The sequence below is a fragment of the Amblyomma mixtum genome, chromosome 8 (assembly GCF_055824585.1).
Source record: "Amblyomma mixtum isolate Tamu chromosome 8, ASM5582458v1, whole genome shotgun sequence".
Classification (NCBI taxonomy): domain Eukaryota; kingdom Metazoa; phylum Arthropoda; class Arachnida; order Ixodida; family Ixodidae; genus Amblyomma; species Amblyomma mixtum.
The window spans coordinates 52,170,018-52,195,592 of NC_143019.1; the positions used below are offsets into that span (position 1 = coordinate 52,170,018).

Consider the following 25,575-nt stretch of genomic DNA (forward strand, 5'->3'; position numbering starts at 1 on the left):
ACCATATACCTTTGTTTGGTCAAGCAGGCGTATGCATAAAGGATTAACATCTTGCATACATCTAGTAAACGAGTTGTTTTGTTTTCTCCCTTTGGTAGTTAACAATGCTTGCTTTGCAGCTGTGCAAAGTTCTCAAAAATTTCCAAGTTGCTTCGTATGTGACCGGAATAACTGCATAGCAGTGTAGTGCAACCCTTATTTTTTTTTTTCCAGTCGTAACACTTACTCTTTTTTTTTCATCATCTGGTCACAAAAGAAGTGTGCTGAAAATGTTTGAGGAGCCCATGCACAAAGTCTCAATTCTGGCTCAGCTCTTCACAGTGCAAGACAGTGCAGCCCAAAGCGTTACGCTCTATCTCAAAATCATCATGCCACGGTCCAGTCACACTATCCTTGTGGAGGCGATGACCAGCAGTGAAGAACCCAGCAAACCAAAAACCTCTCAGAAACGTCTAGCTGACGGCTAGCTGAGACGTCTAGGAACCCAGCAAACCAAAAACCTCTCAGAAACGTCTAGCTGACGGCTAGCTGAGACGTCTCAGCTAGCCGTCAGCTAGACGTTTCTGAGAGGTTTTTGGTTTGCTGGGAAGGTCACTTCACTGCTGGCCACATCACCACCAGGCCTGCACAGCCTGCCGAGCCAGCTGGGCCTCCCGCGGTGTGAAGCGCAGGCCCACGGCGATGGCGTTCAGCATGTGCTTGCGTGCGGGGGCCTCGTTGCAGAGCAGGTACTGCAGCACCACGTTTTTCAGGTACTGCAGGTTCACCTTGCCACTGTCGTCGGGGCCCGGCATGTGCTCTAGCTGGGACAGGCGTAGCCTGCGCACGAGTTACGGTCGACACTTGCCGAGTTGTGTTTGTACTCGCACTGCACTAAAGCGAGACGTCATCTGATTTTGAGGTCATTGTCTAAGCATTGTGTAGTGTCTAAGCTAGTGATAGCAAGAAACATTATGTTTGACAGGAAATGAAAGAAGAGAACTTTAGACTAGAGCTGTGCACGGGCTCGGGCCGGCCCGAAAGCCCGTACCCGGCCCGGCCCGAGGGCCGGGCTCGGGCCTTGCAGAAGTCTATTCGCCCGGGCCGGGCTCGGGCCACGGTATATTTGTCTCGGACGGGCCGGCCGGGCTTCGCGATCGCGATTGCTCCTGCGTGGCTCCAGCCGCTCTACTGTTGCAAGGTTCGAAAGCCGTCATCAATGGACGATTTGTTGTTTTTACATAATGACTTGGAGTGATAACTCTCTACATGCGCCACGGTTGCATATACTCACTAATTTTGATCTAGACCATGAGAGCTGAGCATTTTAAAAACATTGAAATAAACTGATTTTCCTTAGATTATCTCTTTCTGTTTCATCGTCACTTCAATTTCAGTTTTGCAGGTCGGGCCGGGCTAGGGCGGGCTTAGGTTTCTTCAGTGTCGGGCCGGGCCGGGCCTCCGTCAGTAGTGTAGGGCTCGGGCCGGGCGCGGGCTGAAATTTGCGGCCCGTGCACAGCTCTACTTTAGACTGCTTAGGTCCTGCTTTCCTGTCATTTCAGCAACCACAACTTCATAAGCGCGCCACACAGAAAGCGTTTATATGCTGCTAACCAACGCAAGTTGCCATTATGGTCATCGTAACAAGGAGTGAAGTACTACGTGATATACAGTTTCATAACAGTTCAGCTGATAGTTTGCATGTATTTGTAACTAAATAAAAGGCAGCAGTAATAGAAAGCAGTGCAGCAAACTTATACTGCTCCTCAAGGCATGCACATCTTGCGACCGGAAGTTGCACAATACGGGCATAAAGAAGACCTGCTTTAGCTAGACCTAACAGTGAAACCCCTTTGTTGCAGTACGCTGAATATTGGTGGGCCATATGATGACAAAACTGACACGTTTATGTTTTAACGACACAGCGTTAAGGCTCCCAGTTCGCGGAAAACCTGGTGTCATCCCAGCAGCATTTTGTCGAAGAACTCGAGTCACGCGTGTATGTCTGAAATGGAAATAACTGAAAACTGGACTTGTATTGTGAATTAGAGGTTGGTGCATGTCGCAAATGACTTAAGTGGGCCCTGGTCTTGAAAAAAAAATTTTTATTAATGAAGTCACAGTTATGAAGTTTTCAGGCCACATGTATTTTTGTGCGCTGATTCTAGATATGTTATTTAATTTCGTGTAAAACAATTCCTTGAGCACTTGTGCAATTTTTATGCAAGTATTTTGGGAAAAGTTTTGCACAAAATTTGCTGCAGGAAACTTGCTGAAATGCATGCCATTGGGTTCTCTTGACACCAAGGAATGCAATAAGGGTAAAATTATCATCCTGGCTATCATAAAACTTGAATTATAGGGTACTGAAGCTGCCACTTCGGAAACAGGAATACACACTTTTCTTCTCATTTCTGAAGCGACAACTTCAAAACTCTATAACTCAAGTTCTATGATAGCCAGGATGATAATTTTACCTTTATTGCATTCCTTGGTGTCAAGAGAACCCAATGGCATGCATTTCAGCGAGTTTCCTGCAGCAAATTTTCTTCAAAACTTTTCCCAAAATACTTGCATAAAAATTGCACAAGTGCTCAAGGAATTGTTTTACACGAAATTAAATGACATATCTAAAATCAGCACACAAAAATACATGTGGCCTGAAAATTTCATTACTATATCTAGATTAATAAAATTTTCTTTTAAAGACCAGGGTATAAAATATGTAAAGAAAAATTTCCATAAATTTTTATCGGGACTCAAACCCATGACCCTTGGGTCACCGTGTATGCTACCGACTAGGCCATGTAGGCACGTTGATTTTGTTCAGGTATAAAAGGGAGTGATGTGTGTGTGTGGTGCTGGCCTATTTTGAAGCTTGGTAATGTGGTAATTAGTGGGGTTAACGAAAGATGCGCTAGTTAGTGAGATACTAATTATAGTAACATTATGTGCCTAAACTGCAGTGTGGAAGAGTTGAAAGACAAGAATGGGGAAATTGTGTTGTGGTAATTGTGACTTGGGCCTTCAACCTCAAGTTGAAAATAAACGAAATATATATATATACATATATATAGTTGCGTGGTGGCACAGCGGCAGTGGCTATGGTGCTCGGCGACTGACCTGAAAGATGCGGGTTCGATCCCGGCCGCGGCGGTCGCATCTCGATGGAGGCGAAATTCTAGAAGCCCGTGTAGTGTGCGATAGCAGTGCACATTAAAGAACCCCAGGTGGTCGAAATTTCCGGAGCCCTTCACTACGGCGTCCCGCATAGCCTGAGTCGCTTTGGGACGTTAAACCCCATAAGCCGTGTGTGTGTGTGTGCGTGTGCGCGCGCGCGAGAGAGAGAGAGAGAGATGGGGGGAGGGGACAGTGACTGTGTGTGAAGAGAAACCGCTGAAGGGAGCCACTAACACTGTCGCGTCATACCCTTGAAGGCCGAGCTTACACGTCTCCCTAATTTTATCGATCTCATCTGAGATCAAGTTTTCTTGCTCGCATAGCCTCAACCATGTCCGCTGAGAAAACAAAAAAGCCACTGCGATCCTTTTACGGAGCAAAAATATTACTCTCCAGTGCATGCTTTGGTAAGCACTACTGCAATCCAGGTTCGACAGAATCCTGTCTATTTTGGGAAATTCATAGCAACTGGCAAAACAACGTACGCTACATATATTACAAACTTGCAGGAAACATTTCGGTGCCCACACAGGTGGCGTAATCAAGGCATCCATATAGGCACCGAAACATCAATGGGTGTTTTTTTTTTTCTGCAAGTTTTGCCGAGTGTACGTTTTTTCGCCAGGCGGTGAGTGCTACTGTCTCCCTGTGGGAAAGTGCGGACTCACCTCAGTGCTTCCCTCTCTTGGGCGTCCTTCTGTTCCTTGAGCAGCACCGACCTCTGGAGGTCCCTGAGGGCCGACTCCACGTCCCGTTTCTCCCTCAGGGTCCGCAACAACTCGGCATCCTTGCGGGCCAGCTCTTGTGCGTAGTGCAGCAGCTGGCATTCAGTCTGCAGCGAGACAAAATATAGCGGGTCTCACAGGTTGCTTTACCTAGGTGCACCTCTTACCGAAGCACAACAATGCATACTTTGATTTCTGTATGTCTGCAGAAATTGACCCATTCTGATGCATTTCGCACCTACTGGCTGGTGGAGGCTGTCGTGGGGGATTCAGTTGCATGAAAAAAGTGTTTTTTTCCTCAGGTGCTAGACGGCCGAGTCCTGTAATCGTGGAATATGCAGCACTGGCACATGACGGACACATATGAGAAGGACGCATACATTTCCAGCATGCCAAAACAGCACAAATGATCCCCCCTCCCTCTTTCTCTTGCTAGTAATACGGAGAATCACAACACCAGAGAGGAAGATTGACGAAAGTGAGCGCTAAGAATTCCCGTGTTCGCAAGTAGAAGCAAGGAGCTTTGCAGAGCCTCATTTGCCAAAGTGAGCCAAACGACAATTTGGCTCTTTGAAGAAAATACAGTCATCAGAGGGCGACAACAATTAGTATGTTTAACAGAAAAGCAGGTACACTGACTCCAAATAAGACAGTAAATTTTATTTGTGTAAGCAGTCTAATGTGGTAGCTTTGAAGCAATGATTTTGATGAATAAACTTACAAGATTTGCTAATCTTTTATTCTACCCTTAATGCTCCAGCAAACAGGCACAACGCCCACAAGGGTGCCTGTGTAAAAAAAATAATGTTTTTTTTTTAATAGTGTGAGTTGCCTGTGGAAGTATAAGTCACCCAAGAATGTATGTAGAAAGTATATGAAAACAGCATATTTGTCAAGAAAAATCCCGTTGGCATGCTCATATAGAAATTGCAAAGTTGTGGCACTATTCTCAAAACTGCAATAACTGAATTAGTACAAATGCACTCTTCTGCTTCTTACTTAACATGGCTGCCCTAGAAAGCAGCTAAATGTACTGCACAAACAAACATCAAAATTCTCCAAGTAACAAGTAGCAGTAATCAGAGCTTTCAACACAGTAAACTATAATAACGATGTAGCTGCTTCATTTGCATAACTGCCGCTTTCACAATGTTATTGCTGCTTTTACAGCCTCTATGCTTTGATAACAAATCTCATTTGTGTTGAGAATATTTGACATAGCTGAACAAGTAATAACAAGGATTTGCCCCATCTCCACAGAAAACCACAAGCATGAAAGGACGTGTGATGTGCTTTACTGCTCACACATGTAGTACAAAAACAAGCAAAAGAGTGAGACGACATCCGTCTAGGCATACCTTGTTCTTGCCATCTTTAGACATGTAGCCCACATTCTTTGAAAGCAGCTCAGACAGAAGGGGGTCCAGCCTGTCGCCTTCACCCTCGGAGCTTGTGTCACGGTCCCGAGAGGTCTCCTGAAATGTCACATTGTTCGCAGGGAAACACGCGAAGTTCACAATGTGCCGGGACCATCAGAAGCGTGATTCCCTCACAATGTTTGATGACCATACACAAAAAAAAGCCACCTACTAAATTGGTACTGCATATATGCTAAAACTTTTGTCATGAGACAGATAAAGACCAATAGTTATGAAAAAATAATAAACTGAGAAAAATTTTTAACCAAATTGGCCATTTTATTTGCCGCATCCCTCCTTAAATACAGTACTGACACTCGACTCAAAGAAAGCTTGATGTGGCTGCATTTTCTAATTCCTGATGTCTGATTCCAAGACGAACTACAAAACAAAAAACTAAACACGAACCTGACCATCTCCGCTTATGAATGTGATCACATCCTGTATAACCCAAAGCTCATACCCTAAAGTTATCATTCAGCGACATTTTGAAGCATGATGTTTTGCCACGAATAAGCCACCTGTTCTCAAAAAAAGATCTTTTGAAACTAAGTTTGTGAATCCAATGAAAATGAATAAATATGCAGGGGTGCAGTTCATAGCAGGAAATTAAAATTAGTACAAGTGTTGCTCCAGTTTCGAAAACACAGACATATTAAGTACACAGAAACCAAATACTTTGTTGCCACAACTGAGAGGGGAGACATCTTCCCTAACAGCTCTTCAAGAGCCTTGAACATCACTACACTCTAGATTGTACAGAGTGGCACCCTGAAGAACCTGACAGCTGCTCCCCCTTGCTCGCATTTCTTTTTGTCAAGCCTGAACACCAACATTCTTAATGGGGGAAGCTAGTCTTAGAAAAAAATTTTTGTTTATGAAGACAATAATGGAATCTTGAAGCAACATGTATTTTTGCGTGCTGATTCCAAATATGTAATTTAATTTTACGTAAAACAAGTCCTTGTGCTTTTCCACAATGCATTATTTAACTTTTTGCCGAGAGCTTTCAATAAATTTTACAGCAGGAAACTTGTTAGATTGCATGCCATTGGCTTGTCTTGACATCAAACTATGCAATAAGGGCAAAATTATTAGCCTATCATAGAAGTTGAGTTACAGGGTTTTGAATTTGCCACTTCACAAACAGGAAGAAACTGATGACTTCAAAATCCTCTAGCTCACCTTCTATAACAGGCAGGATGATACTTTTACCCTTATTGCATAGCTTGATGCCAAGAGAAACCAATGACATGCAGTCTAACAAGTTCCCTGCAGTAGAATTTCTTTCAAACTCTTGGCAAAAGTTACCTAACATATTACATAAGTGCAGAACGACTTGATGTACATAAAATTAAATTACATATTTGGAATCAGCACGCAAAAATGCATGTTCTCTGAAGATTTCGTACTTGTGACTTTATTAATAAAAATTTATTTCTAAGACCCTCTTCTCCCCTTAACTTTTAACTGCGCTGTAACATTAAAAAAAATATTGTGACGAAGACGAAGCTGGCAGTGGCGCGGGGCGGAGCGCCCGTGCTAGGCCAGCGGCCATTAAATCATCTCATAGCCATGGTTCACCACGTCTCATTCTTCGGCTGGCCGCCGCGTAACATTTGGTGTGAGGTGCTGGGGTCCCTTCATCGCCATCCTGGTCACGGAGCTTCGGCGTCCTGGGCCTGCCGTGGACGTCGGCAGTGAGTACCTGGTCAGCGCCGCACGGCCGTGCCCCAGCCCGCCCGACCTGAACCGACCTCGACGCTCACCCCAGCCCCGTCTCCCCCGCCCGGACCACACGACACGACGACCCATGACCCGACGGACCCAAGACCCCACCGATCCAAGACCCCACCGGCCCAAGACCCCACTGACCCAAACGTGAAGACACCGTCCCCCTGCCTCTGCCGTTCGGTGCGTCCAGAGACCTCGGCCGTCAGCTCCTGGCACCCTACGGCCCGGATGCTTCGTGGACCGGGACTCATTCTCTCATCTTTCTCATCGTGGCGGCCAGCACTGCACCATATTCTACATATTGTTCGATCCTTCAGTCAAGACCATCGCCATTTCGCCGTCTGTTCGTCACCGATCGGGACGATCGCTCGGAGGCCCCGGGTAGTGTGACGAAGACGAAGCTGGCAGTGGCGCGGGGCGGAGCGCCCGTGCTAGGCCAGCGGCCATTAAATCATCTCATAGCCATGGTTCACCACGTCTCATTCTTCGGCTGGCCGCCGCGTAACAATATCTTCTTTAATGCATATTTCAGCAGACGAGCACGGATAAAAATCAGTGACCACTGTCCGAAAGCACTACAGCTGTACGAGTGCGAACTGAGTCAGGAAGATGCAACGTCCCATTTTCCACACTTCCCCAAGAGGCATTCTTCCCAGCGATGCTCACCATGGCCAGGGAGCTGCCAGCGGCCTCGCACTGCGCCTGCCAGTCATAGCGCTGGTTCTCGGACTCGAGGCTGGCGAGCGTGGCACGGAGCGCCTGCAGTTCACGGTCCTTCTCCTCCACCAGTGCGAGGGAGCGGTCACGCTGGGCCTGCATCAGAGACTCCAGCTCCGACAGCTTGCTGCTCCAGCGCTGCTCCAGCCGCTGGCACTCCTGCCGGTGACGCACCTCTGCCTCGGACAGGGCGTGCTGCACATGCACGGGTGGAAATCGTGACTGCTAATGTACCTTCTTCGAATATGATAAGAATAAGAAAAAATTCAGGGGGGCACTTTGTTGACCTAAAGTGCGGTGAGGCGAAAGCCTTAAGCGCAGTGTTGCTGCTTGGGTCACTGATGCGTTGTTAAGATGTTAAGCTTCACCTCTAAGAGTAAAATGCGACAGCGTCTTGCAGCACTGCCAGAGAGTCCATAGAACGCCATCGCCCCTTTGGCCTTGCTCGTTGGTCAATTGGTTTTTGAGGAAGGAAATGTATCTGTCTAACATATCTAGGTGGACACCTAAACCTCGCTCTAAGGGGGCAGGGAGGAAGGTGGGAGTGAATGAGGACACCATATTCACTAGAGGCGCCTTTGTTTGTTCCAAATCATCGAGCTGGCATGGCGGAGTGGTTAGCATGCTCGTCTCGCACTCCAGAGACCCGGGTTCGATTCCCGAACTCAACCAATTTCCTACTCGGTTTTATTTATTTATCTGGCCTGACTAGAAGGGTTAATTAGGCTAATTGGGTAATTAAGCAATTAACTAAACTCAGTCCCAATTGCTTGGAGCATCACTATACGATCCCTTTAATTGGTTGCATGATTATTAGCCAAAGTACAATTGGCCCCGTTTGAAATTCGCGCAATGTGACGCCACGACCATTGCGACCAACTCAAAAGCGTGACATTTCTGTCGACAACTCCTGCTTACAACGATGACGCATTAAAGGCTTCCGCCTTAATAAGATTCGAATAAGCCTTATTGGTGTGTCTGCACAATGTTAGAACTACGCTGACTTAAGGGGGGACACTGGTCTCTTGAGACTGAAAAACGACCAAAAAATCGATTCTCTAAGAATGACGTTTGCGGAATCTACAGCTATTATTCTCCAACTCTAACAATTTATTCCTTCAGGGAATCAGTATTTTGAACGCAATATTAAATTCAGATCCTCGTGTGGACTGAATTTACGCGGGAGCAGACAATTTAATGGCGTGAAAATTTTGAATATTTGGGCTGTCTTAGTATGTCGATATCTCGACATCTAGGACAGACAGAGATGTCATATCGTTTGCCAAGGAAAGCTGAAGGCACAGTGTGTGCAATAATCGAAGGACGATGTTTCAGTCACGCTTTAAAATTTTATAATTTTGCGAAGTTTTTCGGTGCAATATATTCACACCTTGAATGTTGATATTCCAAATGCTGTAAAATTAGTGATGAGGGTAAAACAGAAAAACTGCTTTGATTACTGCACTCTTTACTCACCATACCACGTAGCCATGGATTAATTTTTTTTATTGAGCAGTTTTTTTTTTCTGTCGCTGTACCAATGGATCATTAATTAAAATTAGTTATCTTAGGAACTAACTATTTTATGAAAACAGTAATTGCAGAGTTGAAATCAGTATAAAAAACTGAGCAGGGTGATACAGTTTTATCAAGATTGGACTAAAATTAAGGAAAATAGGTCTAAGACCAGTGCCCCTCTTAAAAGAAGCAGGGCGATATGAATACTTCATATGCAATTCACTCATTCTGTCCTGTTTCTTCTATACACCAGTGCAGTTCCAAAATCATATCAATTACTCATGTCAAACCATAACCATACCATTATATCACCAGATGCTCTTCCCAAGGCACCTAAATTAAATGAAATACTAAGTGCACTGCCTTTAAAACAATGGGCGATATTCTATCCACTGTTAGACACCATGTCTCTACGCAACTTCACAATTTCAATTTCACAGCTGAAGCACATCAGGGCAGGTCAGGGCATGCAGAGTGGGTCAAAGCTGCAGCGAAACCCTTTTCCGAACGAACGGTAAGTAAAGCACTGACTTATCTGCTGATCGTTATCAATATCGTGTGTGCAGAAATTCATACACCTCATCAGACTGCTCTCTTGACTAACAAGGTGCCTGTTGACAAGGCATAGCAGCATGCACATGTAATCTCTATGGATGAATGGATTGTGCAATAGACAAGTGATTCCTAAGCCCCACGCTTGGTTGTCTTTCAAGGAAGCAACTTCCAGTCTACCATACATTTGGCAGGTCTTGAAGAGATTTTTTGACAGGTAAAGGAATTGCCACTGAAACCACACGTGTAACACTTTTCATATTGCAATGAGGATTGCACCTGGTTTGCCTGAGAACATCATAAGCAGGAAGACCTTAATGCCAATGCAGCTATCTAACTGACCATTCATTCCGATACCACCCTCACACGGGCTGACTAGCTGACTAGGGCTGACATCAAGGCACAATACAAGCGAAGCAGCGCTATGCGCCATCAATGCTTGCATTGTACTGACTGGCTTCGACCTCTCCATGACAATTCTTTAGCTCAAGTGAGAGAGAAATAGCAGTTCATAAGGTTGGCATATCCAGCTCCAAGTATATCGATGAGTTTGCTCAATCTTGAGCATGCTCAAAGCACTGTATGCTCACTTATAAAGGTGTCCAATGACATTACAAAAAAAAAAAAAAAGTCCAATGCGTGTTCAATGACATTACAAAAAAAAAAAATCCAATGCATAAAATGCTCTGTTAAAACTCCTGGTGAAATCATTTGGGCCCCAAACGAGCAGCTTCCATACAGACTGCTAAACATCAGCATTGTAACCGCTGGGTAGGGGCAGCAGGTGTACTAACTGTTGTGAAGGTTGTAAAGGTTTGTTATAAAGGTAAACCAGTGGCCAGAATGAGCACACGCATCTGTCTCTCTGTAAAAATGCCGAATTAATTTGCTTGTGCCAGCTGAAATGCAGTAGCGGGATTCCTCGTTGCCATCTTCAAAGCAAGACCAAAAAGCAACTTTGTATTTAGAAGTCTGCAGGGATAAGGTTGCCAGAGCTTGCACAGGATAGGGTTAATTGGAGGGATATGAGAAAGGCCATTGTCCTACAGTGGACATAGCTAGGAGGACGATGATGATGATGTAGCACTGTACAAGTTCCTGTCTGACTTTGGCCATGGAAGCAGTGGCCTGAATACTTTAATACAGTTCATCCTGACACGGAAAGAGCAGCGGAAAAGGTGCTCCTGTACATCCCAATAACGCGTGCTATTGGTGAATCAAAAGGCATTCCCAAGGATGGCCAAGATATATCTTTCAAAGCAGCAAAGCACCTGGAGTTTGGCTGCAGCTTCTCTGCTGCTCTCCTCTTGGGCCTCAAAGCGAGCTCGCTGTGTCCTCAGCTGCCCTTGGAGGTCCTTGACCTGCTGCCTGAGCCGCTCCAGCTCTGCCACGGCCTCTTGACTCTGGAAGCAACGGTTAGGAACAACTCATGAGGCTACAACAAGGTGTGTAGCATAAATGAATGCTAGTGAGAAAATTTTCTGCAACAGAAAGAGAACTGACAAGCCATAACATGCTAGCATAAAAATGCAAATCGCTTCAATTGTGATGAAGTCTGCTCACACCTCATATACTAGCCACATTTGCTTCAAGCCTCGCAGGCACAGAACTCTTTATTTCAGCCCTCACATCGCTCACTTTTCACCATCTTGCCTCTGTGCTCTTTTCTGACTTCTGAATGCTGACTTCACTGCTCAAGTGCGACTTTGTAGGTTGCTATTAACATATTCAAAGCCACTGCAAAGTTATTTCTGCTTTTCCAGTAAATTCATTCAATAATGCTATTCCTACAACAAGCTGGTTGACTAGCTGGCTGATTCAAAAGAATGATGAGATGAGCAAAATCAGAAATAGAAAAAGAGCATGAATGCGGAACTTACTGGCTCAGCCTTCTTAGTCTTCACAATCACAAGCACCGTAGTGCAACCTTAGCATCACTAAATTATTCCATTCAAACACCACACATGTGGACGCATGACCATGGCAATGCACTGAGAACAAAGTGTAGCCAAACAGATCCAGCAAAAGACAACACTGGAACTGAAAGCAAATACAAATGCTTTGCATGCTCAAAGACAGCCTGGCTTGGGCCAGACATGCAGTGTTGGTTCACACATGCCTTCCTTTTTAACCAATAACACAAGCTTGCATTGTTTATTTATTTATTTATTTTTTATTTATTCAAGTTACCCCTAAAGGCCCTCCAGAAGAGGGTATTACATTGGGGGGGGGGGGGGGGTACAATCATAAGTAATCGCGATACATTTTAACAAATAAGTGTAACAAAAAAAGTTAATTAAAACATAAGGCATCACACAAAGAAAAATTGAACACTAACAAAAACAGCAAACATTTACATATTTCCGTCACAGCGAAGAAGCTCTTGGAATTTTTTATTGTCAGTTTCTGTGGCGATGACTGATGGCAAACTATTCCATTCAGTGATAGTATGGGGAATAAATGAATTGGCATAAGACGATGAATGACAGTTAACGCGTTTAACTTTGAAAGAATGATCACGGCGTGGAAAGAGAGCATCAGGTGACTGAAACAAATCACGGCGAAGGGATGGGTGGTGATAAAGCTTATGGCAAAGGGTTAAGCGAGCAAGTTTACGGCGATATGACAAATCTTCCAGTTCGGCACGTTTTTTTAATGCTGAAACGCTTGTGAAGGGTGAGTAGTCTGAAAATATGAAACGAACAGCATGGTTTTGCAAGGATTCAATGTTATTGATAACGTAGGCTTGAATAGGGTCCCAAATGGCCGCAGCATATTCGATTTTAGGGCGTATTAGAGTTATATAAGCAAGCTTTTTAACGTGTATAGGGGCGTATCTGAGGTTACGTTTAAGAAAACCAAGTGAGCGGTTAGCAGATGCTAGGGTGAGGTCGATATGGTGATGCCATGTTAGGTTACCCAGCAAGAGTCCAACCAACCTGTGAGAAGCCTGCCTGGCTGCCTCCCATTCCCTGGAGCACGGACTGGGCATGGACTTTGTACTGCTCAAACTCATCCTTGAGCTGGCGCAGCTCTTCCCGGCACTTGGCGTGCAGGCCGAGCACTTCTTCTTCGGCCAGCTCGCGGAAATAGGCTGTCCACGACGCAACGACACAGACTACATCAGACTGGCGTCCAACACAACTTCCATATGTTTATGTTGGTTCTGTACAAAACAGCATATACTACACAATGGTATATTGCTAAACCCAACAACTCTGGCTCAGCATTGAAAAAACACCTTTCTCAGCCCCTCAAAAGAAAAAGAAAGCGGTGCTGATCTTCGTCATTGTCGAATGAAGGCGCAGTTATGACATGCTTTGCATAGAATAGCTCAGTGCTGCCACCACATGCAAGGACACGTAGGTGAGCTAAACTTGATGTCATTGTGATCCTTTTGTAAAAGTCACTCATATGTTCTGGAATCACTTAGCCCTTTTCATAGCACAACTATGATGTGCCTGCAGACAGGTATATTAAAGGTGCACTGAAGAGGATTCTGAACTTGTCTTTTTGCCACGGGAACACGATCTACACGTTCCTAGCATTCTTAGAAACTGCGACTTATTGCCCAGTGTGGCCGATTTTCCTAATTAAATCGAATTAACCTCCGGCTCCCGCCTTTATTTTTTTAATTCTCCCCCGTACGGTGGGCGGAGTCGACTAACGCGTGGAGTGCCTTTCAGCCAGCTCCGTGGAGGCTTTGCTTTCGCTTCATTTTGTTTTTTAGGTTTCCATGAATAAATAGTTTCATTTGCAGACAATATAACCGCAAAATAAGCCCGCAGAAATAAAAATACGCGCGGACTATTTGCTTCTACGGACTACTCCATATTACTCCGCCGATAGCAGAGCGGCAAGCCGCCACGGGACTGGGTGAAAGGCACTCCACGCGTTGGTCGACTCCGCCCACTGTACGGGGGAGAATTAAAAAAAAAAAGGCGGGAGGCGGACGTTAATTCGATTTAATTAGGGAAATCGGCCACACAGGGCAATAAATCGAAGTTTCTAAGAAAGCTCGGAACGTGTAGATCGAGTTCCCGCGGCAAAAAGATAAGTTCAGATTCCTCTTCAGTGCACCTTTAAGGGCTTTGTTGTGAACTTTGCTGGATTCACTTTTTATAAATGTGCAGAACACTGCCTCTAAGTGTTCAGGGCAGTGCACTCACATGATGCAAACCAGCAGATCTGGGTGCGCGGTCCTTGACTATATTTGGGAGGCCCAAGATAGACCACCACCACTACAGCTTTATCAAAATATATTGTCAAAATACAGCATGTAGACAGTGCATCCACTTTCAAAGTCACGTTAGCAACCCACCAGTTTACAGCCCAATGCATCTTGTTATACAAATGGTCATCGTTCAGGTAATTAGCCTGCCTACCGACATTGATCAAAAGGAAATATACTGACAAGCCAGATGGTATGCATAAAGCCATGCCTATTAATGTGTAACTGCCATTAAAAAAATGTAAAAAAAAAATGCCAAGCTAAGGGCATCACACGCCATTCCAAATGGTGTTTGTAAGTTTTATGTCTGTAATCATGTCATACCAACTATCCCCTCATCACTCACTCTTGGAATTGCAAATAGGAGCAGAACACCGGATACAATCACCGAAGAGCCCAAAAGCATCACCGATTTTGTACACAATATGTACCAAGACAACTAAGAGTTCTAAATAAGAGTGAAATATCAAGTAGGTCAATCAAACAGCCGGATAAATGCAGCATACAACTGTGCGTCACTTCGATGTTTTACCAAAGCATTTTTACAGCCAAGGCATCACGATTGGCACACGCATTGCAATGCATGCACAGCGTGGGCAGCCTCACCGATCAGGTCAACAGGCTTCTCGGCACGCTGGTTGGATTCCTTGAGGAGCAGGCGCATCTTGCCAAAACGGTCGAGCAAGGTTTTCACATCGAGGTTGCTGTCCTGGAACGTGGGAAGAGTTAAACCAGGGTTAAGGCAGTGCACATGTGCAACAGTAGCCAATCGCAGTTGGAGAAACTGGAATTTCGAAGGACACTTAGGTTAACTCCACACAATTTTTGTTCTTGACCAAATGTTTAGGGGAATCCCCCAAGGTGGAGTAGATTTGTAATAAGGGAGTAATTACTCATTGACATCCACCCGAGCGCAGCCATACGGCTACGAAGGAAAGCTATACAGCTTTCTCAGAAACTTCGTAGTTAAAGAAAAATTCGTCCTGGTCCGGGGATCGAACCCGGGACCACCGCTTCACCGGAGCAGTCGCTCTACCAATTGAGCTAACCGGGACGGCAAGCTTATGGTAGGGCGAGACCGAATTGATCAATAACTCGAAGTGGGAACAGTGTTGGTCAAATGTTTAGGGGAATCCCCCAAGGGGGAGTAGATTTGTTTCTGAGAAAGCTGTACAGCTTTCCTTTGTAGCCGTATGGCTGCGCTCGGGTGGATGTCAATGAGTAATTACTCCCTTATTACAATTTTTGTTCTTAATAAAAATCGATTCTACAGCTCTTTCTGGGCATGTCCACATTTGTATGGCAGCGAAAGGTACATTTATTGCTGAGAAAAATTGAATTAGAAAATTTCCCCATCACTTGTCCATTCAAAGTTGTGACATATGCACCAAAAAAACTCTATGTTCAGCATTTTGAAGTCAACGGTGCTGTAGCCCAGCTCCCGGGGTCTGTCCACAAAAAAAAAAATCTGTGCCGACGCACTGCAGTTTACTTGCGAAATCAGCCAGTGATGGAAACACCTGTGTTTCATTTGTTGGCTGTTTCTCGCTCAAAAAAAAAAAAACTCCATTTTCAGCGAAAGTTGCATTTTGTTGTTAGAATGCATGCCTTACCAATGCAAGCCAACTTCAATTTGTACTCAGCGTCCATTTAATGGCTAGCGTAAGGAAACATAATGCGAGTGTAGCTATTATGTGAGTAAATAGGGAGTTTTAGAATAGGGGGCCCCAACGCTTGGGGGCCCCAAGGAAATAGCGGGCCCCAGCGCTACGTACGAGTGCAGCGGTGAGTTTTAGAATAGGGGTCTCCCCTATGCAGCGGAGCCACGCTTGCGTTTATCGACTGCAGCGCCACAACGTCAAACCAAAAAGATACTCTTAAAAAAGATTTTGAAATATGCGTTCATTTATTGGTCAGAAACTATTATTGCAGACATACAATTTAAGAGTAAAAATTATGAGTGTGTGTTTTTACTGAGGCAGGAAACTCCATTCGAACGTGCCACCGAGTCATCTCTGCGGCAACCAAACTATGCGTACTCGCTAAGCCTAGCAGCTTTGTAAACACAGAAGGAATCTGAAAATATAGCACATTTCATTGCTAAAATTTTGTGGTGAGGGCATCATCAGACAAAGCGACAGCTTCATGCGCCTTTCGTTTTCCGTGAACTTAATGCACAGAGTAGCGATGACAACGAATCGGTGGTGAAGCGGAAGGCCCCGCTCCGACGGGCGCCGCCATGTTGCCTGTACGTAGAACGGCGTTGGGGCGCACGCCTGTTTGAACCTCGTGCACTCTCTGATGTCAAACGCATACTCGCTAAGCCTAGCACCAATGTAAACACAGAAGCAATCTGAAAATCTGGGGTGTTTTATCGCTAAAATTTTGTGGTTGGGGCAAGTTCAGACAAAGCGATAGCTTCGTGCGTATTTAGTTTGCCGTGAACGTGGGCCACAGCGCAGCGACAGCAACGAATCGGTAGTGTAGTGAGAGGCCCCGCTTCGACGGGCGCCGCCATGTTGCCTGAACGTAGAGCAGCGTAGGGGCGCACGCTATTTTGGCGAAATAGCGTTCGCCGCTAACGTTAACCCAAGACGCAGGGCGGGGCTCACGTTCTGCGCATGCGCACTTCGATGCCCCAAACTTCTTGGGGCCCCCAAAGCTTGGGGCCCCCTATTCTAAAACTCCCTAACATGGTAATATTGGTACATGGACCAAGCATTTAAAGGAGGATAGACACCAAATTTAGGGTTGCGTGTTTTCTTTTTTGTGATGATGCGTTACACATTACTAGACATGGATGACCCAACAGTAATCCCATACAACTGCTAAATAATACGAAATTCGGATTCAAAGCCTGAATGAATGATGACTTCGACGTCAAAGATAAGTTTATGTGTCGTGAAGCATGAAAAAACTGCAGTATAATCGCTGATACATAGTTGTAATTCACTGCAACACTTAAGCCAGCCTCCTTCAAGAGCCAGAATTAAAACGAATGAAGAAGCAGCAATTATAGTTTTTCTCACATTTCGCATGACCGAAACTCATCTTTTACATTACAACCATCGTTTTGTTGATGAAACCGAAACAGCATAGGAGAAGAAATTGAAGTATGTATTATTCGGCCGCAGTAGGTGAATATATCCAGCGGTGACCCACGTGTAAAAAATTCTTGTTTGTTTGTTTGTTTATTTATTTATTCATTTATTTAGTTAATTTATTTATTTATTGTGCCCGAAGGCATTACAGAGGGGAGTGGGGATACATTAAAACAGTGTGTAGACAGTGAAAGGCAATATTTATACAGTAACAAACGAGACATGCTCAGAAAGAAACATTAAGGATTTTACGAAATGCAATATTATCAGAAATACCTGCGATTCTTGGGGAAGGTGATTCCAGCTGACACAAGTTCGGGGTATGAATGAGTCATGAAAACATTTGGTGTGACAAGATGGGATTCCAACTTTATGACGGTGATCAACGTGTGCTGATATGTAACATGGTCTGGACAGTAACTTAGGTTTGGTTGGTTGGTTTATGGGGTTTAACGTCCCAAAGCGACTAAGGCTATGAGACACGCCGTAGTGGAGGGCACCGGAAATTTCGACCACCTGGGGTTCTTTAACGTGCACTGACATCGCACAGTACACGGGCCTCTAGAATTTCTCCTCCAAAGAAATTCTAGCCGCCGCGGCCGGGATCGACCCCGCGTCTTTTGGGTCAGCAGCCGAGCACCATAACCGCTGAGCCACCGCGGCGGCTAACTTCAGTTTGAGAAAGCTGCTTAAGCTGCTTAAGCACCATTACAGAGTAGAGAACAAGCACCTAAACTTGGAAGCCTATACTCTTTGGAAGTGCAATGACGCCACACAAAGGGCCTCACACCTGAGACGGCAGTTCAGAGGCCCTGGCACCGATGCCTGCAGCACTGGCGAGGGCTGCATTCTCCTGGGCAAGCTGGGAGAGGCGCTCGCGCAGGCGTTGGATGGCTGCACGATCTTGCATGCGAAGCCGGTCGTATGTGCCCACCGCCTGGGACAGCTCCTGTTTCGGGAGAGTCAAGACAGTTCCAGACATCCATTAGGCAAAGACACTTGCTTCAGACCCATTCACACTACCTCACACCGCATCACACAGCTATGACATCCACACTGTTACTGCTCACTTGCACCATGAACTGTGAAACATTCTCGGGAAAAATTGAGCACACTTACGTTTGACACTATGCAACGCTGTTTTTCTTTTGCACTGTATACCAGTGCTATACTTAGTTCTGCTGTTCTGTTACACTACTGTTTAACAATTAAAGTCTGCTTCTTTATCTTGTCACAAAAAAATCTCACAAGGTCGCAAAAACATTCGTATCATTCAAATCTAACAAAATCCACATGCAGAAGTGTAGAAAGTGCATCTGCGGAGATCTGTTAACGGCTGACCAAATTTATTTGCGGCCTTACGCCACTGCTCACAGCACATGGTGCGTTCAGCACGAATAGCGATATGGAGTCGGCGATGCGCAGAGAACGTTTAGAGCTTGAGGGTTTGGTTGCAGTTCACTGGTTCATATCATGCATTGTGGTGCCGGAGAGTATTCGCAACATCCGAAATCCTGCACATTGTACACAGTGTACTCTGGCTGGGGAATTTTACGAATTCCTATCATCTCGAAATTCGTGTAAACCATGTCCATATCATAGAGATTCTTTTTTTTACAAGTAAAAATGTGCCAAAGTGTTCCCTGCTTCTTTTTCAGAGTATAAGCTTAATTCGAAGCTCAGTACATTTTGATTTCTGCACACCACAGATAGCTGGGTGGATGCATGCAGGGAACGGGACACACTGAGAGAGGAATTGAGTGAGGGAGAGTGAATGTGAGCAAATAGGTGAACGGGGGCAACCTGGTGCGTGCAGAGAATCAGGACAAGTAATGACATCAGTGACTGGGTAAATGAGCGAGAGGGTGGGCAAGCAGGTACGCTGAGCGAGCAGTGAGACAAGCGAGAAGTCGAGTAAGCATGTAGTTGCTCTGAGTGAGCATGTCCACATGTGTGCATGAATAAGCGAACAACAAAAACGCACCTGCAGGCGACTCTCCAGGCTGGCAACCCGTGCCTCACTCCCTGTCGTTTGCTGGTGCAGACGTGCCTGGACGTTCCCTGCCCGCTTCTTTTCTTGTTCCAGCGCAGCCTGGTGCTGGGCCTGGGGGCAGGACAGCTTTTCACCAACCTCTGAAGCGTCCATCAGTTACCAGGAGTGATAAGTTATATTCATCAACACTCCAAAGAACAGATGTGCAAACACATTGCAAGTGTGTGTTGACCACATCCAAAAATTCTCCACATGCAGTAATTAGCAAGGCCAGAAACTCACAACTTTTGCTACGTACCATTGTCCCCATCTTCATTTTACCTCGCTCTACCTTGTGGTCAAGCCATGTTCCCAAAAAATCAGTGCTAAACATGAGTGCCAGAAGATGTGATCAGTTTTGGTGCCTACTGCCGGGAGAATGACACTCCAACACACTATGTGGGGACTGAAACGTAGATGATGACGTTACCTCAAAGACCCTATTCTGTTACATGTGCGACGCGTTACTCTTTGTACCTCTGTATTTTCTTCCTTTAAAACTGTCACTTCAATTCATATTAATCTTGGCCCAAGTTTCTCAACTTTTGGAACTGAACTAAAAAATGTCTTGGGCAAAAACTGATACTGCAAGGTTACTCTCGCCTTCAGAATTTCACGTCAAGACTGACTTTAGGCAAGGTCACTCAAGGTCACCCCATTTGCCTCACCTTGACCTCCACCAGCTCCTGTTGCAACTTGAGCAGCAGGGGCGAAGGCTGCCGCAGCTTCTCCTCCGAGGCGAGCAGCCGTTTCCGCACTTCGTCCAACTCCTGGGTCAGCTTCTCCACTTTGGCCTCATACTCCTTGGCCAAGTCCGCCTGCACAGTTCACACTTGCCATCAGTGTCCAATCAATAAGCCTGGCCCTGCCGCTCAACAATCGGGTTGTTTCGGCAACAGCAGGGAGCAACAAACACTATACCAAAGAGGTCACCTGCATACCCCAGGAACAAAAATCTGTCTCTAGCCAGAAACAAGCTGCATTATTATTTCTTTTTAAGAGCATCAGCTCTTACTCGTCAGGTTTGAGATTTCGTGGGGTCTGCTACCACCCTCAGATTGCAGCGCCATCTGTGGCAGCAACTACTCATCACGTTTCGAGATTTTGTGGGGTCTGCTACCACCCTGAGATCACAGCGCCATCTGTAGCAGCAACTACTCATCACGTTTTGAGATTTCGTGGGGTCTGCTACCACCCTGAGATCACAGTGCCATCTGTGGGACCAACTAGAAAACAGCACATCTCGCATCTCATTCATATCAATTCTAGTAAACCAAACAGCTAATGATCATTACTTCAACGTCTTCCAAACGGTGGCAACCTTTTTTTTTTTTCAGTGTGCATTACACATTTCTTAGCTTAGGCAGGGCAGATGCCCCAACTTGCTCTCTCAAATAGTAAAGTGATTCGCATTCCATACTTTAGACGAGCAAATCACAACTGACCATGAACAAACTGCAAGCTGCACTTCAGAGCACAGAGTGGCTCCTCATGCACGCAAAATATCACGAACAAGGCTGTTCCGTGCATGTCAGCACTGCAAGGTTGTATGTATTGTACCACCCCCCCATCCAAAAACAGAGAGAGACCTACACTGCAAAATACTGCAAGGAAAGTAATGCATATATCTTTTAAAATTTTGAATCCATCTTTCAATTCCAACTTGTGACAATTTGAACTGATTCTGCACATCGTGGCTCAATCAAATTAATATGTCAATTTCAGAAACATGTCTGTGTGATCATCAGCTTGTAAAAGAAAGTAGTACACTGTCCCTGTATAAGTTGTCCCCCACCTGAGCAGCTTTCCGCGTGGCCTCTTCAAGCTTGTCTTCCAAGTTGTCGCGCAGAGTCCGTTCCTCGGAAAGCAGGCGTTGAAGCTCCCTCAGCATGGCTGCATGGTCGCTCTGTTCTTGCTCGCGAGCCATCTGCTCCTCACGCAACTTTGATCGAAGCTGCACTCGCAAAATTAAAGGAAAAAAAGGCGATACTGAGTTATGGTGACTTAATAGTAAAGTCCCCTCCCTCATCAACTCCCTTCACAATCTCATCCATGAAACCTGCCCAGCAATCACGAAAACCAAGAGTGCTACTTTAGTGCATCAAACACGACTGCAATCCGAAGGAAGCCAACAAAATACTTAACTGTTTTACTTCATAACCTCTGCATCATCTTAGCATTGCGATAAAGTGAAGTATCTGCAGAACAGCGAGCAAGACAACTGGCTGGCAGAATGGCAATGTGACAAAGGAAATGTGCACGATATAAATTCGGGCAATGGCACTATGCATTATCCTTTTTTTTTGCCTGCATATAGTCTTGGGCACTGCTCCTTCCTTCAGATATTTGACGGGCTCTTCACATCCCATGAAAGAAGACAGGGCAACTACACCAAGCATGAAAGTCTTCAAAGTGTCTACTGACTGCTACACCTCCCTCTTACATATATGGTGTAATGGAGCCAACAAACTGAGAGAGCTTTTGATCAGGCTCTTGATAAAAAGACTTGGTAGAAAGAAAAATGTGTGACAGCTGAAGATGCTCCACCTTGTGGTACTTTCAGCAGTCCGGTTCTTTTTCGATTCCCTGTGTTTCCTCGTCACCTAGTGCCAGAAAAAAATTAGTAGGGCCATGCATTAGAGGCCATTACCTCATCTCCTAACTTCCTTATTGCGAGAAAATTGCGTGCACAGTGCTGTTGAGAAAAAAGTGAAGGGTCAATAATGCCGTATCATGTGCAGCACGAAAATTGCACCAGTCAAGAAATGACGATGATGATTATGACGATGACAATAACGCATTTTTATGTCACGAAGCTAGCTTTAGCCAAAAAACGTCATGGCACAAGCACTGAGGGTGGAACCCCCGCACCTCCCGCGTAAAAGTTCAGAAGTTGTGCTGTGCAAGCGCTACCTTACTTCAGGCAACTTAAAATAAATGTCAGCTCTGATGGCTTATTTCTGCAGCATCAGCTGATACAGGCGAACACTCCCCGTCAACTCCCCACATCCGTTTTCTTTACGATCTCATGATTGTCAAGGCCGCTTGAAGTGATATCATTATATAGCAAGAATACATTTGACAAAACCCATTAAAAGGAACACTGAAGACAAGTCCATCCAGTTTTTGTGCTTAGTAAAAATAAATTCCACAGCTCTTTCTGGGTATGTTGATGTCTTTCCGGCTGTGAAAGGTGCGCTTCTTGCCACAAAAATTACATTTTAAAATTTTCCCACCATTCGATTCAAACTCATCATATCTACCCTGAAAGGGGCTCTGTGATCATCATTTAGAAGTGGATGGCAGTGCAGCCCAGCCTCTTGGATCTGCGCCCAAAAAGACTGTGTTGACACACTGCATTTTACTTGAGAAATGGGCCAGTGATGATGACACCAGAATTCCTATTCTTTTGCTTACTCTAAGTTATGAAAGCTCTGTTTTCAGTGAAAGTAGCTTTTTTTAGGTTAGAACATAGTTACATATCAACGCAGGCTAACTTCAATTCGTCCTCAGTGTCCCTTTAAATGGATCAAATGACTGCACAGTCACAATAATGGCTCAGATAGCCCAATAGTTATCGTGCAACATGCTAAACTCCCTACACATGACCTTCCACTTCAATACAAAATGTGACTCCCTTAACAGGTAAAGCTAAAAATACCGTCACATTTCGTGAAGTCTTTACCTCGGCCATCTTGGCATCCAGTGAGGCAGTCTGCTCAGCTGCATTCTTCTGCGCTTCCTCAGCCTGGCGAAGTGCGGCCTCCTTTTCCTGGATGAGTCGCTTGCGGTCCGCCTGGAAGGCAGCTTCCATGCGGGCCTTCTCTTCCGAGAGGGTGGACAGTGCCTGTGACAGCGCAGCCACATGGTCCTCCGAAGACTCGTCCTGTGCGGAGTCGCTGGCAGTACTTTCGTTTCCTTGACCCTCAGCCTGCAAGGCATACGGTGGACAGTGTTCCAGTGAAGAAATCTGCCTCTTCTCTAGTGTCAAGCAATCAAGAACAGGTAAGTAATGTCCACAAGGAAAGAAGCCTTGCAATTTAAAATGCTTTGTCTCAACTATTCAGGAAACAAGGGATTGGAAAGAGGTCCTCATTGTGACATAAATGATGGAAGCCGACAGCCACGGAAAGCAAGGAACATAGGGGCGGATGTCTTTTTTTTTTTAATGTTTGTAGTTTTTGTCAATGGGAGATTAATAAAAGCAGAAGAAAAAACAACCACATGCCGCCGGCGGGATCCAAACCCATGATCTCCGAATTTCATGTCCGGTGCTCTACCAACTCAGCTACGGCGATTGTTGTCCAATTTTCTTCCTTTGGGGGTACTTATGTGTAGTATGAGCGAATCTTGAGTATGTTCACCAGCGCCACCCCAGTCCATAGCGGCAGACGTACAGTGCAGTACTAGTACAGTACTAGTACTGTAATGCCATCAATTACATGACACAAAGATGTCACATAATCAGTAACCAGATTCACCCTTTGGCAACAGACAAGACCAAGCTGAAAATTAGTTAATTTCACTGAAGCATTGATGACCACACATAACAAACTACCATCCCAGAAAAAGTTCAGTTAAATGCTCACGTAATGCTGTATCTACAGTTTACTATGTGTGCAGTCTACGAACACGTTCACCTGCACTAGGACGACTATGTAACAAATCTTGAGAAACGGCAACTAATATTTAAACCCCCTTAAACGTGACGAACATCAGTAGGAATTCAACATACTGTTCCTCATGATAACAACGTTCACAAAAAAATTTCTTACTGCTGACAACGGACTGGGTTCTGCCTTGCTTTCACCCTGCTTTCCAGTCAAGGATTCGCTTGATGCACTTGAACGGGCTTTTTCGCTTGCTTTCGATGATGTCAGTGCTTTCAAGCTCAGTTCTAGAGCATCCTTCTCTTTCTGCAGGCTTTTATAGGCACGAACAAGGTCTGCAATGACACAGCACATGCATAGCAATCAAAACCTTTTTTCACTGCTTGCATCCCACGCAGTGTAACAGTTTAGTTACAGTTGAATATAGACGTCAAAAGAAATAAATAGAAGAACGAAACTGCCATCACAACTTTCATCAAGGTGCTATGACGGCTTTGTCATTAAAGCCGGCATGCTTCTTGATGAAAGCTGTCACGACAGTTTGATTACAACTAGTCCCACACACAACTGCAGTTCCTGTTTGACCAATGCATCTCAAACTTAGCACATGTGTCAAACAGCAAACTGCGTCACTTTAGAGAGAAAGATTACAGAGGGTGGTAAGCGCGTTAGTTCATCATGGAAGAAAATCAAGGTCGCACTACCTCCGAGTCTAGCCTCGTATCGCTGGAGTTTTTCTTTTTGCGTACAGATGATCTCGCAAAGCTCCCTACGGTTTGCCTTGTCCGGTATGGTAGCCATCTCCTGAAAAGCACAGAAGTTGAGGTTACCGTCAAGTCTGGCCATAACTTTGCCAGCAAAGTGTAGAACACAATGAATCAACGATCAGAGTTTCGGCACAAATGACTGCACGCCGATCAGGCGCTAGACGGGTGGGTGTCTTACGTGTAGACTGCCTTCCGTAGCCATAATTTCTGGAAACTGAAGCGCGAAAATCGAGAGTTCAACGTATTTTTGGTAACTAGAACACAGCTAAAATCGACGTGATGACATCCTCATGAAGGCGAAACAAGACGATGTCAGGCAGGTGTGTTGGCAATACTTACCTTCGCTCTTCAAGCTGACAGCTGTTTGGAACGATCGTGGACTGGAATATCCTTGCACTCGACGCCGATTCAGCCGAACGGCATTATGATATCTACTCCGCTCTGCATGTTGACGTATCGCTGTTAGCTGACAGGAAACAAGGCGGCAGACGGCTTCGAACACACACTTAAAGCGAAGCGAAAGACGAAAGCTACTAAACACATCAACAACAAAATATTTACGGAAAGGATTGGATTGGCTACCTTCGGCTTGGTTTATTTAACCTGACCCAGTAACGACGACAACCGAAAAAAAAAGAAAAGCGCGCTTTTATGATTTATAGAATGTACGTCCGTCCGGTCTTAGAGTTCGGCTGTGTTTTATTCTCTGGTGCGCCAGCGTATAAACTTCGCCCCTTGATTCTCTTGGAGCGGGAGGCGTTGCGCCTTTGTTTGGGCCTTCCAAAATTTGTGGCGAATTCCGTTTTGTCCCTGGAAGCGCGTATTCTATCATTGACTTCTAGATTTCGGCTCTTAACGGTGAAAACGTTCGTAAGAATGTGCGATTCTTCGCTCCATGCCTCCAATTTGATCTTCCTTCGTTAGCCTCGGCTATTTTTCAACGAAGCCTGGTCTCGTTACCGTACCCCTCAGATATGTTTGGTGCAATCCCAACGTCCGCATTTCGGACAT

General features: G+C 45.2%; 1 protein-coding gene across 1 annotated transcript; it reads right to left on the reverse strand.

Moving 5' to 3' along the window:
- Positions 1–568: 568 nt before the first annotated feature.
- GCC88 (GRIP and coiled-coil domain containing 88 kDa) lies at positions 569–25,137 on the reverse strand. Its single transcript, XM_089557989.1, has 15 exons — positions 24,904–25,137; positions 24,502–24,601; positions 23,963–24,132; positions 22,873–23,118; positions 20,983–21,141; positions 19,856–20,005; positions 19,140–19,259; positions 17,946–18,104; positions 14,661–14,763; positions 12,763–12,917; positions 11,095–11,226; positions 7,703–7,948; positions 5,243–5,359; positions 3,828–3,991; positions 569–819 (listed from the first exon to the last, which is right to left on the reverse strand). The coding sequence occupies exons 2-15, from the start codon at positions 24,596–24,598 to the stop codon at positions 612–614; spliced, it is 2,226 nt and encodes a 741-aa protein (XP_089414115.1). The 5' UTR covers positions 24,599–24,601; positions 24,904–25,137; the 3' UTR covers positions 569–611.
- Positions 25,138–25,575: the final 438 nt, after the last annotated feature.

Excerpts from the sequence above, each read along its gene's own strand:
- GCC88 (XM_089557989.1), bottom strand. The coding sequence starts at position 24,598 with ATGGCTACCATACCGGACAAGGCAAACCGTAGGGAGCTTTGCGAGATC. Across the intron at positions 24,133-24,501 it reads ATACGAGGCTAGACTCGGAG|ACCTTGTTCGTGCCTATAAA; the intron begins GTAGTGCGACCT and ends GTGTCATTGCAG. Across the intron at positions 20,006-20,982 it reads CCACGCGGAAAGCTGCTCAG|GCGGACTTGGCCAAGGAGTA; the intron begins GTGGGGGACAAC and ends TGAACTGTGCAG.